The following is a 13,409-nucleotide window of genomic DNA, read 5'->3' as shown; positions in this document are numbered from 1 at the left end:
ATTCACTACACCTTCTCTGCCAGCTGCTGACCGTGGGCCGTCAGCTACCCATCCCGCGCAGGCCCACCCAATCAGTCTGGCATTCCCGCCCTTCTTGCGCAGCAATTCCCCTCCTGTTGTGTGCCGGCCCACCTTCCAATCACAGCCAGGTTTTCCCCAGCCTCCACGAGCAGCAAGACACCTCACCTGCCCCGCCCGGGTCACGGGACAGCTGACCGTCTAATCAGAGCCTGGTATTTCTTTTTCCACGCTCTGTCCAGGACGGACGCCTCTCCTCAATCTGCTGGCGTCTTCTAGCTGCGATGGACCTTGTGCCCCACTCCAGCCCTCGCAAGACTATCAGCCCCTCCTGGTGGAAAGAAGGTTCTGGAAAGATTTGAGGAAGAAACCACCAGTTTGGACAATGCTTTGCCCTGAAATCAAGCCCTCACAATTGACAAATTAGTTTTCATTTTCTTTTTTATCGATTTTATACGCTTGTCATGGGCTAAACACTGATTATTTAGATCCTATCTATGTTTTATGAAAAAAAAAGTTTATTTGAATGGAATACAACTTTGTAACTATCAAGTCCTTATTTCGGTCAGAATCCTTCAGCCAGTTCCCCGTTGGAAGGTCCTGTGAAGTGTGGAAGGGGTCTGGGTCATCCACCTCAACGGTCCGAAGAGCGGAGGCCAAATCTTCAGGATACGGAACCGGCCAGAGCGCAGGAGGAGTTGTGAAGGGGACCTTGGATCATTGGCGGTGTTTCAAGACAATGCAAAGCCATGCGGGGCGAACAAATAAATGGAATGGATCTGGCCTTTTCTGTGGTGAGGGAGGGGAGAGGAAAAAATTGGCGCTGAACAACCTGGTCGACATGGAGGAGTTGGGCCAAAGGCCTCTTTCCATGCTATCCGGCTCTATGACTGCTCCCAGGAATGGAGGGGCTTTGAGTTTCAAGGAGAGGCAGCATAGGCAGTCTTTACTCCCTGGAGCATAGAAGGCGGAGAGAAGACCTTACTGATGTCTATTTAATCACAATGCGTGTGAATTGGGAAAATATGCAAAGACAAGTTAGAGCGAATGGTCCTTGCTGTAAGACTCTATGCAGTTAGTGCAACACTGTTACAGCACTGGTGACCAGGGTTCGAATCTGGCGCTGTCTGTAAGGAGTTTATATGTTCTCCCTGTGTTTGCATGGGTTTCCTTCAATGCCCTCCCACCATTCAAAACGTACCAGGTTTACAGGTCAATTGGGTGCAATTGGGCAGCATGGGCTTGTGGGCCGAAACAGCCTGTAACTGTGCTGTATGTTTAAATTTAAATAATAATTTAGCATGGGGATGGTCTGACTGGGTGTGGAGGCCATTAAATGCAGGGGTGATGGTGTCTCAATGGGACTGGAGATAAATGCAGGCAGTAGTATTCTAAATGGGACTGGAGCAGGGGGATGGTCAGTGGGATTAGAGATCACTGAATGCAAGGGGTGATGGTCTCAATGGGGCAACACAAAGATCTGAGTGGGCCTGAAGATCATTAAATGCTAGGAAGCTACAAGTGAACATTCAGATCCTAAAGACCATAGAACAATACAGCACAGTACAGGCCCTTCAGCCTTTGATGTTGTGCTGACCCATATGTTGCTTCTGAAAAAAAGTACTAAATCCTTCCTACCCCGTAACCCTCTATTCTTCTTTCATCCATGTGCTTGTCTAAGGGCCTCTTAAATGCTTCTAATGTTTCAACTTCTACCACCAGCCCCGCCCGGCAAGGCATTCTAACCACCCAGAACTCTCTGTGTAAATAAAAACTTACCCCTGATGTCTTCCCTGAACTTCCCTCCCTTAACTTTGTACATATGTCCTCTAGTGTTTGCTGATCCTGTCCTGGGAAACAGGTGCTGGCTGACCAAGTCTCCTCTCATCCTTCTACGCGCCAAGGAGAAAAGTCCCAGCTCTGCTAACCTTGCTTTATAAGACATTTCCAGGTAACATCCTGGTAAATCCCCTCTGCACTCTCTCCATAGCTTCCACATCATTCCTATAATGAGGTGACCAGAACTGAACACAACACTCTTAAGTGCGGTCTCACCAGAGATTTATAGTGCAGCAACATGACCTCTCTACTCCTGAACTCAATCCCCATATTGATGAAGCCCAGCATACCATAGGCCTTCTTAACTATCCTATCAACCTGTGCGGTGGCCTTGAGGGATATATGAATTTGCACCCAGGTCCCTCTGTTCATCCACACTCTTAAGTAACCAACTATTAAGCCTGTACTCAGCCTTCTGATTAGTCTTTCAAAAAATACATCACCTCGCACTTATCCGGATTGAACTCCATCTGCCACTTTTCCACCCAACTCTGCATCCTGTCTATATCCTCTTGTAACCTTCAACAACCTTCAGCTCCATCCACATCTCCTCCAATCTTTGTGTCATCTGCAAACTTACTGACCTATCCTTCCGCCTCTTCATCCAAGTCATTTATAAAAATCACAAAGAGTAGGATTCCCAGAACAGATCTCTGCGGCCCCTCCACTAGTCGCCAACCTCAAGGCAGAAAACTTTCCTTCCACTACTACTCTCTGCCCTCTTCCTACAAGCTCATTTTTTATCCATACAGCTAATTTTCCACTCATCCCATGCTTCACGACTTTCTGGATGAGTCTCTCGTGGGGGACCTTATCAAACAGCTTGCTAAAATCCATATAGACCACATCTACTGCCCAACCCTCATCAATTTCTTTTGTTACCTCCTCAAAAAATTCAATTAGATTTGAGGTATGACCTTCCCTTCACAAAGCCATGCTGACTATCCTTGAGTAGACTGTACTTCTCCGAATGCTCATAGATCCTATCCTTAAGAATCCTTTCCATTACACACCACTAATGTCACCTGTCTATAATTCCCAGGATTCTCCCTTATTACCTTTTTTAAACAAAGGGACAACATTTGCCATTCTCCAATCCTCCGGCACCTCCGAAAATGTCCAGTCCCAAGCATTTCTGTTAAATGGAAATGTACTTTATAGGCAACATGGAGCAAATGAGATACTTGAAGAGTACAGAAAATGTAATAAAAAACTCGAGAAATAAATCAGGAGTACTAAAAGACTTGAGGTTTACTTGGCAGACAATGCAAAGAAAAATCCTAAAGGTTTCTACAGGTATATTAAGACCAAAAGGATAACAAGAGACAAAATTGGTCTGCTTGAAGAACAGAGTGGTTGGCTTTGTATGGAAGCCAGAAGAGTTGGGGGAGATCTTAAATGGTTTTTGTTTTGCATCTGTATTTATTCAGGAAATAGGCACGGAGTTGTAAGAAATAAGTAAAATAAATAGTGAGGTCATGGACCCTATACAGATAAAAAGGGAGGAGGTACTTGCTGTGTTAAAGCAAAGAAGGGTGGATAAATCTTCAGGGCTTGACAGGATATTCCCTCGGACCTTGAGGGAGGTTAGTGTAGAAATTGCAGGTACTCTGGCAGATATATTTTGCCAGTGCTGCTCCAGTGGGTTTAAACTAGATTTGCAGGGGATGGGGAACCAGAGTGTTAGGAGCAGATAATGAGGTGGAGGAGGGAAAATGTCTTACAAGGACTGCAAGTATAAACAGAAATCAAAGGTTTGTACGTGATAGAAATGTTCAGGTGTATTTACTTCAATGCAATTATTGTCGGAAAGGCAGACGATCTTCAGGCGTGGATTGGCACGTGGGATTACAACATTATTGTGATTAGTGAGACTTTGTTGCAGGAGGGGCAGGACTGGAGGACTGGGGTTCCATTGTTTCAGAAGGGAAGAGATGAAAGGGAGAGGAGTGACATTACTAGTTGGGGAAAATATCACAGCTGTGCTTAGACAGGACAGCCTACAAGGCTCTTCTACAGGGGACATATGGGTGGAGAGGAGGAACGGGAAAGATGTGACCACACTGATGGGGTTGTATGATAGACTGCAGAATAGTCAGTGGGAATTGGAGGAGCAAATCAGTAGAGAGACAGCAGGTCAATGTAAGAAACAGAAGGTTGCGATAATAGATTTCAACTTTCCACATATTGACTGGGACTCCCTTACTATAAAAGGACGGGATGGCTTGGAGTTTGTCAAATGTGTTCAGGAAAACTTTCTAGAGGTACCAACGAGGGAGGATGCAGTACTTGAACTCCTATTAGGGAACCGGACAGGTCAGGTGACAGAAGTAGACGTAGGGGAACATTTGGGGTCCAGTGACCATAATGTCATTAGTTTCAAGTTAATTATGGATAAGGATTCTCGAGTTGAGATTCTAAATTGGATAAAGGCCAATTTTTTAGAAATGAGAAAAGATCTAGGAAGAGGGGATTGGTAAGGATGCGTTCAGTACGTGGAAGGCCTTCAAAGGCAAAATTTTGAGAGTGCAGAGTTTGCAAGTTCCTGTCAGGATAGAGGCAAAGTTAAGAGGCAGAGGAAACCCTGGATTTCAAGGGATATTAGCGATCTGGTTCAGAAGAGAGAGAGGAATAAAGCAGGTATAGGCAACAAGGAGAAAACGAGGTTCTAGAAGAGTATAGAAAATGTTAGAAAATATTTAAGAAGAGCATCAGGAAGGCAAAAAGTAGACATGAGGTTGCTTTGGCAGATAATGTGAAGGTAAATCCAAAGGGGTTCTCCAAGTATGTAAAGAGTAAAAGAATAATAAGAAACAAAATTGGTCCCTAAGAAGATCAGAACTTAACAAGATGGGGGAGATCTTAAATAGTTTTTTTGAATCAGTATTTACTCAGGAAACTGGCATCGTGTATAAGGAAGGGAAACAAGCAGTAGTGGGATAGAGATTAAAGAGGAGGAGGTGCTTGCTGCCTTACAGTGAATAAAGGTAAATAAATCTCCCGTGCCTGACAGGATATTCTCTCGACCTTGAGGGAGGAGTGTAGAAATTGCAGGGGCCCTGGCAGAAATATTTAAAATGTCCTTACCCATGGGTGAGGTGCCTGAGGATTGGAGGGTAGCTCATGTTGTTCCGTTGTTTAAAAGGCTCCAAAAGTAACCCAGGAAATTACAGGCCAGTGAGCCTGACATCAGTAGTAGGTAAATTATTGGAAGGTGTTCTACAAGATTGGATATACAATTATTTGGATAGGCATGGTCAACATGGCTTTGTGATTAACCAATTAGTTTTTCAACAAGGTTAGCAGGAAAGTTGATAAAGGAGAGGCTGTGGACGCTGTCTACGTGGACTTTAGTAAGGCCTTCAACAAGATCCCACCTGGTAAGGTAGTCAGATAGGATCAGGTGCTCGTTAATCATGGTGAGGTAGTAAACTGGATTTGACATTGGCTATATGAGAGAAACCAGAGAGTGGTAGTAGATGATCGCTTCTCAGACTGGAGGCCTGTGACTAGTGGTGTGCCTCAGGGATCAATGCTGTGACCACTGTTGTTTGCCATCTGATTCAATGATCTGGATGATTATCCTTGTAAATTGGAATAGCAAGTTTGCAGATGACACAAAGATTGGAGGTGCTGTGGACAGCAAGGAAAATTTTGAAAACTTGCAGAGGGATCTGGACCAACTGGAAAATGGGCCAGAAAATGGCAGATGGAATTTAATGCAGACAAGTGTGAGGTATTTCATTTTGGAAGATCAAACCTAGAAAGGACATACACAGTAAATGGTAGGGCACTGATGAGTGTGGAAGAACAGAGGGATCTGGGAATACAGATATACAATTCCCTGAAAGTGGCATCACAGGTAAATAGGGTTGTAAAGAGAGTTTTTGGCACACTGGCCTTCATAAATCTAAGTATTTAATATGGGAGTTGGGATATTATGGTAAAGTTTGGAGGCAAAATTTGGAGTATTGTGTGTAGTTTTGGTCACCTAACTATGGGAAAGACATAAATAAGATTGAAAACGTGCAGAGATTTACTAGGATGTTGCTGGGACTTCATGAACTGAGTTACAGAGAAAGGTTAAACAGGTATGGACTTTATTCCCTGGAACATAGAAGAATGAGGAAAGATTTGATAGCGGTATTTAAAATTATGAGGGGTATAAATAGAATAAATGTAGGTAGCTTTTTTCTATTGAGGTACAAACCAGAGGGCATGGGTTAAGGGTGAAAGGGGTGAAGTCTAGGGGGAACATCTTCTAAGGGTGGGAGTGTAAAATGAACTGCCAGCTGAAATGGTAAATTCAGACTCAATTTTAACATTTAAGAAGAATTTGGACAGGTACATGGATGGGAGGGATATGGAGGGCTAATGATTGGGTGAAGATCAATGGGACTAGGCATAAAAAAATGACTAGAAGGGCCAAAGGGCCTCCTTCACTGCTGTTATGTTCTAAGGGGCAGAGTATTGCAGACAGAGAGACCCTCAGGTCACAATGAATGGTGAGGTCCTGGGGAGTGTTGTCGAAGAGATCTTAGGGTGCGAGGGCTGACATGGTGAACAGTGGGTTCCAGGGGAGTGATGTAAAATAGAGAATATGCTGAGACGCATAAAAAGCGGGCATTTGTATTCACTATTCAATCCAGGGAGATTGCGAGATCTTTGAAAAATGAGGGTGGATCAGATGTTTCAGGAGATATAAAGCCAGATAGAACCTCAGGGCCTGATGAGGAGTATCCCAGACTGCTGTGGGAGAGGACGACTGAGATCCCTGACAGTGGGTTTTCTGTCACTACAGTCCAACACAAGGTCAGCACCTCCGTCCTGCATGTCTGTGCTGAACATGATGTCCAAATCATACTAAAAATTTGTTCCCTGCTCGTGATCCATGTCTGCCCCACTCCCTGCAGGTTCAAGGCTCTGTCTGGAAGCCTCAACACTATTGTATCTGCTTGTACCACGACTCATAACAGCCCGTTCCAGGTCTCCACCACTCTCTGTGCAGGGGAAAAAAATTTGCCCTGAACACCTTAAACATGTGACATTTTTTAGCCTGGGGAGAAGATTCTGATGGCTCCCCCATCAATGTCTCTCATCATTTTATAACCCTCCATCAGGTCTTCCCTCTGTCTCCAACACTCCAGAGAAAAGAATCCAGGTTTGCCCCACCTCTCCCCACAACTCATCCCCTTTAAAATGGGAAACATCATGGAACACTACAGCACAGAAACAACCCTTAGGCCCTTATAGTCTGTGCTGTACCAGTATTCTGCCGAGTCCCACTGACCTGCACCTGGACCACATCCCTCCAAACCCCTCCCATTCAGGTTACTCTCCAAATTTTTCTTAAATGTCAAAATTGAGCCTGCATTTACGAATTCAGCTGGCAGCTCATTTCAAACTCACACCATTCTGTGTGAAGTTCCCCCAATGTTCCCTTTAAATTTTTCCCCTTTCACCCTGAACTCATGTCCTCTAGTTTTTTCTAACCTCAGCGGAAAGAGCCTGCTTTTTATCTACCTATCTACACCATGCTGGTAAACTTCTTCCTACCCTTCCCAAAGCCCCCATGTCCCAGAATTATGTGGGGCCTGATCCAAATTTTATATGACTGCAACATGACTTCCTGACTCTTGTACCTAATGGCCCAGGTATCCTGGATCAGTACCTTAGCTCAGTGAGTTTAAAGTCTGCCTTAGGGAAAGGCAGACCATTCATTCATGAGCTGATCCATTTTCCCATTCAGCCCCACTCCCTATCCTTCTCCCCACAACCTCTGATGCCCTGGCTAAGCAAGAACCTTCACTCTCTGCCTTGTACACCCAATGACTTGGCCTCCACAACCACCTATGTCAGGGTTTTTGACTAGTTTCCACATGGGGTACAGGTCAAATTGCACTAGGGTTGGGTTTTTTCAATAAAAGATAAGGCTTTTTGGAGTGTTAAGGGACAGGGACCTCAGGGTATAGAGGTATAACACATACTATGAACAGTAGGGAGTGTTAAAGGATCTCAGGGTATGAGGGTGGGGACACACTGTTAATGGTGGGGTGTGTGGAAGGACTTTGGGGTGAGTTAATGTCTGGGTAAGGAGATGTACAGTGACTGGGGGGAGGGAAGGATGGGGAGAAATGCCCTTCTTGACCCAGAGCTGAGGAGTGTGTTTGGAGAGAGAAAGAGGAGCTCAGAGGAGGAGGAGGTTTGGAGTTTGGGAACCACTCCCTGAGAGGGAAGGAGAGGGAGATGGTCACTCTCACAGCCCCAACAGGAAGTTGAGAACTGCAATAAAAACCGCCAGGGCTGGGAAATGGGACTCCAAGGCTAGTAGAGCTGCATTGGAACGAAGGGCTTGCATCCCCGTTGTGGGCTCTCTCTGTGGAGATACCGGGTTTGGACCCTGCCCCTCCCCAAACCTCCCATCCTAGATAAGGGGGTTGTGTGAGTGAGTGGCTGACCCTTCAACATATCTCCCATCACTGCACCCTACTGGACCTCTCCTGGGACCGATCCCGTATCCTCCTCAGGGGCAGGCCCTGCCTCAGGCTCTAACCCGTCCTGTGCCTGTGTTGGGGGAGGGGAAGCTGGCTCCCCATTGGCCAGGGGCTCCTCTCCAGTCGGGAGGAGGCAGCGCAGGGATGGGGAGCCGTGTCGGAGCTCCTTGCCAGCATGAACCCGGCGGTGGAGCAGCAGGCCAGAGGAACGGGCAAAACGCTCGCCACACAATGGGCAGGCATGGGGCCGCTCGGTGCTATGGACAGCCCGGTGGGCCAGCAAGCTGGAGGAGCGGGCAAAGGCCTTGCCGCAGAGCGGGCAAGCGTAGGGCCTCTCACCAGTATGCACCCGCCGGTGTTCCAGCAGGTGGTCGAGCCGGGTGAAACCCTTGCCACAGGCAGGGCAAGGATAAGGACGCTCGCCGCTGTGGGTGCGCCGGTGCTGCCACAGGCTGGACATGCGGGTGAAGCCCTTGCCGCACTCGGCGCAAACAAAGGGCCTCTCACCAGTGTGGAGCCGCTGGTGCTCCCTCAGCCCTCGCGGGGTCTTGAACCTCTTGCCGCAGTGCGAGCACTTGAAGAGCCTCTCACCGGCATGCAGCCGCCGATGCTCCCTCAGCCCCCGGGCCGAGCCGCAGGGCTCACTGCAGTGGGGGCAGTCGTAAGGCCGTTCCCGGGCGTGGACTCGCTGGTGCGCTAGGGCATGGGACGCCAGGGCAAAGCGCTCACTGCAGACGGGGCAGGTGTAGGGGCGGTCGCCAGCGTGCACCCGCTGGTGGGCCAGCAGCTTGGAGGAGTGGGCAAAGCCCTTGCCGCATAGGGCGCAGGTGAAGGGGCGCTCACCGGTGTGTGTGCGCTGGTGCTCCAGCAGGCTGTTGGAGCGTGTAAATCCCTTGCCACAGTCGGAGCAGATGAAGGGCCGCTCTCCGGTGTGCAGCCGCCAGTGCACCTTCAAGTCTGGTGACGTCTTGAACCCCTTGCCACAGTCGGTGCAGCAGAAGGGACGCTCGCCACTGTGGACCCGCCGGTGCCTCAGCAGGCCTGAGGATTGGGCGAAAGCCTTGCCACACACGGTGCAGCCAAAAGGCCTCTCACCGGTGTGCACCCGCCGGTGGATCTTAAGGTCCTGGGCTGTCTTGAAGCCCTTGCCGCAGTCGGTGCAGCCGAAAGGCCTCTCTCCGGAGTGGACTCGGTAGTGCCGGAGCAGGCTGTCGTAGCGGGTAAAACCTTTGCCACACTCAGAGCAGGAGAAGGGCCTCTCGCCCGTGTGCACCCGCCGGTGGGTCTCCAGCAGGCAGGGGTAGAGCCAGGCCTTGCCGCACACGTCGCACTCGTAACGCTTCTCCTTGGCGTGACCGCTCAGATGGGCCTCCACCTCGGCCAGGCCACTGAAACTCAGGCCACACACGGAGCAGATGTGGGGCACCTCGGTGCTCTGGTCCTCCTCCATGGTCGGTGGAGCTCAGTCTGTCGCTTGACGAGGCGTCCTGCCTCCGAAACTGTCTCTGAAACCCTGAGGGGGGCGGGGGAGAGATTCAAGATTCCAATTCACTATCTGCACACAAAATTCTTATTTCTCTAGAAGGACAGAAAAAGGGCAGAAAATGTTCCCCTGGAATGTTAGCAGTGTGGAGGGACAGAGGGTTCTTGGGGGACCAGGTCTATAGGCCCCTCAAGTTCAGATTTATTGTCAGAGTACATGCATCACATACAATCCTGAGATGCTTTTTACTGCGGGCTTGGCAGAATTACCCCTATCTGGTAGTGCAAAAATAAACTGTACACGGCAGAACTGTAACAGATAATGAAGGTAAAGAAACTGACTATAATAGAGAATAAAAAGAAAAACAATTAAGTGCACAAGTCCTTAAATGAGACTGATTGAGTTTGTTGTTGAGGAGTCTGACGGTGGAGGGGCAGCAGCTGTTCCTGAACCTGGCGGTGCAAGTCTTGTGGCATCTATACCTCTTTCCTGATGGCAGCAGGGAGAACAGAGTGTATGCTGGGTGGTGTGGGACTTTGATGATAGCTGCTGCCCTCTGACAGCAGCATTCCCTGTAAATGCACTCAATAGTGGAGAGGGTTTTGCCAGTTACGTCTTGGACTGTGTCCACTATCTTTTGGAGGGGTTAACGCTCAGGGGTATTGGTGTCCGCACACCAGACCGTGATGCAGCCAGTCAGTGCATTTCTGTAGAAATTTGCCTGGGTTTCTGGGTCATACCAAACCTCCACAAACTCTTGAGGAAGTAGAAGTGCTGACGTGCTTTCTTCATGATACCATTGATGTGTTGGGTCCAAGAAAGATCCTCCAAGATTGTGACTCCCAAGAACCTAAATGTGCTCACCCTCTCCGCCGCTGATCCTGCAATGATCACTGGATTGTATGCCTCTGGCTTTCCTTTCCTGAAGTCAACAAGGAGCTCTTTAGTTTTGGTGACATTGAGTGCAAGATGCTGCGCAAGTTGATCAGATGGTTAAGAAGGCGTACAATGTGTTGACCTTCATTCGTCAGGGGATTCAGTTCAAGAGCCATGAGGTAATGTTGCAGCTCTATAAAACCCTGGTTAGTCCACACTTGGAATATTGTGTTTAGTTCTGCTTGCCTCATTGCAGGAAAGTTTGGATGCTTTGGAGAGGGTGTAGAGGATATTTACCAGAAGGTTGTCTGGATTGGAGAACATTTCTTATGAAGCAAAGTTGACAGAGATACAGCTCAATGAAATTTAAAAATGAATTTATTGTCACGTACACGAGCCACAAAAATCCTCACAGTGTCTCCTTGCCTCTTCCTAACCCCCTCCTTAACCACAGAACAAGAGCTCAAGGTGCCCAGATCGCATTCTCTGCTTCTTCTGAATAGGCAGCAAGCCATCAGCGGCTGAGTACTGGTCCCGATACCCAGAGGCTGATAGCTCGCCACCCCGCGCTGGAGCGAAAGCTGCTGCATCCCTGCATCTCAATCCTGGCAGACTTGGTACGCTGCTGCACTTTTCTCTCTCTGTGGAGTTCCCTTCCCTCTTCTGGACAGAGGGAACATAAGAAACAACAGCAGGATACAACCATCCCCATTCAGAGATCCCGGCTGATCTGGCCCTCAGTTCCACCTCTCCAGTTGTACAACAGAACTATTCATTTATCAAACACATTTTATCAAGGAAGCCTCTTCAGCTTCCTCAGGCAAAGAATTCCACACACTCACCCCTCCCTAGGAGAGCCAGTTCCTCCTCATCTCTGTCCTAAATCTAGTCCCTTAAACCTTAAGGCCATGTTCCCTAGTTCTACCCTCACCCAACCTCCCTGCTTCTATCATCGATCCCTTTCATCATCTTATAGGTCTCTATAAGATCTCCACTCATCCTTCGAAACTCCAATTGAAACATTCCCTGGTGGCTCAATCTCTCCTCATATCCAGAATCAACCTGGTGAACCTCTTCTGCACCCCATCTAAAGCCAATACATCCTTCTCAAGTATGGAGACCAGAACTGCACACAGTACTCCAGGTGAGGCCTCACCATTACCCAGCAGAACCTCCCTGTTATCCAATTACATTTTATTCATGCCACTCATAGTTTTATGAAAGTTTTCCCTCAGCCTCCTGCACTCCAGGGAGGAAAGTCCCAGCCTATCCAGTCTACCCAGTAACTTGACCCCCTCTAGTCCTGCAAACAATTTCATAGAACACTACAGCACAGAAAGCAGGACATTTGGCCCTTCTAGTCTGTGGAAAAAACACCATACCGCTCGTCACACTGACCTGTTCCCATTCCATAACCCCCCCCCCCCACAGACCTGTCCCGTCCATGTATATGTCCAATTTATTCTTAAAACGTAAGAGAGAGCCTGCATTCACCACATCAGATGGCAACTCGTTCCACACTCCCACCACTCTCGGAGTGAAGAAGTTCCCCTTAATGTACCCCTTAAACCTTTCCCCTTTCACCCTAATGCCATGTCCTCTTGTACTTATTTTTCCTAATCTAAGCGGAAAGAGCCTACTCACATTTACTCTGTCTATTCCTCTCATAATTTTGTGAACCTCTATCAGATCTCCCCTCATTCTTCTACATTCTATGAAATAGAGTCCTAACCTGTTAAATCTTACCCTGTAACTCAATTCCTGAAGACCCAACAACACCCTATAAATCTTCTCTGCACTCTTTCAATCTTATTGATATCCTTCCTGCAATTTGGCGACCAGACCAATTTGGCCTTAAACAACCTCACCATAATATCTCAACTCCTGTAGTCAATACTTTGATTTATGAAGGCCAAGATATCAAAAGCTTTCACAGAGCCATATCTACCTGTGACACTTCTTTCAGGGCATTATGTATCTGTCTTCCCAGATCCCTTTGTTCCTCCACACTCCTCAGTGCCCTACCATTTACTGTGTATGTCCTATCTTGGTTTGTCCTTCCAAAATGAAATGCCTCACACTTGTCTCCATTAAATTCCATCTGCCATTTTCGGTCCCATTTTATGCCTCATCTCTCAGAACACCCTCCAATAATTTACCCCCTACTGATGTCAGGCTCACCGGCCTTTAATTTCCTTGTTTACCTTTGGAACATTTTTTAAACAATGGAACAACATGAGCTACCCTCCAATCCTTCGGCATCTCACCTGTGATAAGGATATTTTAAATATTTCTGCCAGGGCCCCTGCAATTTCTACACTCGGTCCCTCACAGTCCAAGGGAATATCATGTCAGGCCTGTGGGATTTATCTATATTCACTGTAAGGCAGCACCTCCTCCTCTTTAATCTCTACATGTTCCATGCCACTACTGCTTGTTTCCCTTCCATCCTTATACATCAACCAGTTTCCTGTGTAAATACTGATGCAAAAAAACTGTTTAAGCATGTCATGAAGCTCCACACATGGACGACCGCTCTGATCTTCTAGGGGACAAATTTTTTCCCTTATTATACATTTACTCTTAACATACTTGTAGAAACCCTTTGGATTTACCTTCACATTATCTGCCAAAGCAACCTCATGTCTTCTTTTGCTTTCCTGATTTTTAAAAATATTTTCTAATGTTTTCTGTATTCT

General features: G+C 47.4%; 2 protein-coding genes across 2 annotated transcripts in view; both read right to left on the bottom strand.

Moving 5' to 3' along the window:
- Window positions 1-441: 441 nt before the first annotated feature.
- The window catches only part of LOC138765511 (zinc finger protein 850-like), a 34,369-nt gene continuing 21,401 nt past the window's right edge, over window positions 442-13,409 (bottom strand). The window contains exons 16-18 of the mRNA XM_069942539.1: window positions 11,160-11,373; window positions 8,859-9,812; window positions 442-807 (exon numbers count right to left, since the gene is read on the bottom strand). Coding sequence (XP_069798640.1) covers window positions 683-807; window positions 8,859-9,812; window positions 11,160-11,373 — 1,293 coding nt within the window. The 3' untranslated portion in view covers window positions 442-682. The remainder of the gene's footprint in view (window positions 808-8,858; window positions 9,813-11,159; window positions 11,374-13,409) is intronic.
- LOC138764787 (zinc finger protein 771-like) lies at window positions 720-8,852 on the bottom strand. The gene has a single exon (XM_069941070.1). The coding sequence runs from the start codon at window positions 8,809-8,811 to the stop codon at window positions 8,344-8,346; it is 468 nt and encodes a 155-aa protein (XP_069797171.1). The 5' UTR covers window positions 8,812-8,852; the 3' UTR covers window positions 720-8,343.

This window comes from Narcine bancroftii, chromosome 5, assembly GCF_036971445.1.
Source record: "Narcine bancroftii isolate sNarBan1 chromosome 5, sNarBan1.hap1, whole genome shotgun sequence".
In the NCBI taxonomy this organism is placed as follows: Eukaryota; Metazoa; Chordata; class Chondrichthyes; order Torpediniformes; family Narcinidae; genus Narcine; species Narcine bancroftii.
The sequence above is the reverse complement of the archived record's forward strand: the minus strand, read 5'-3'. Positions and strand labels throughout refer to the sequence as shown.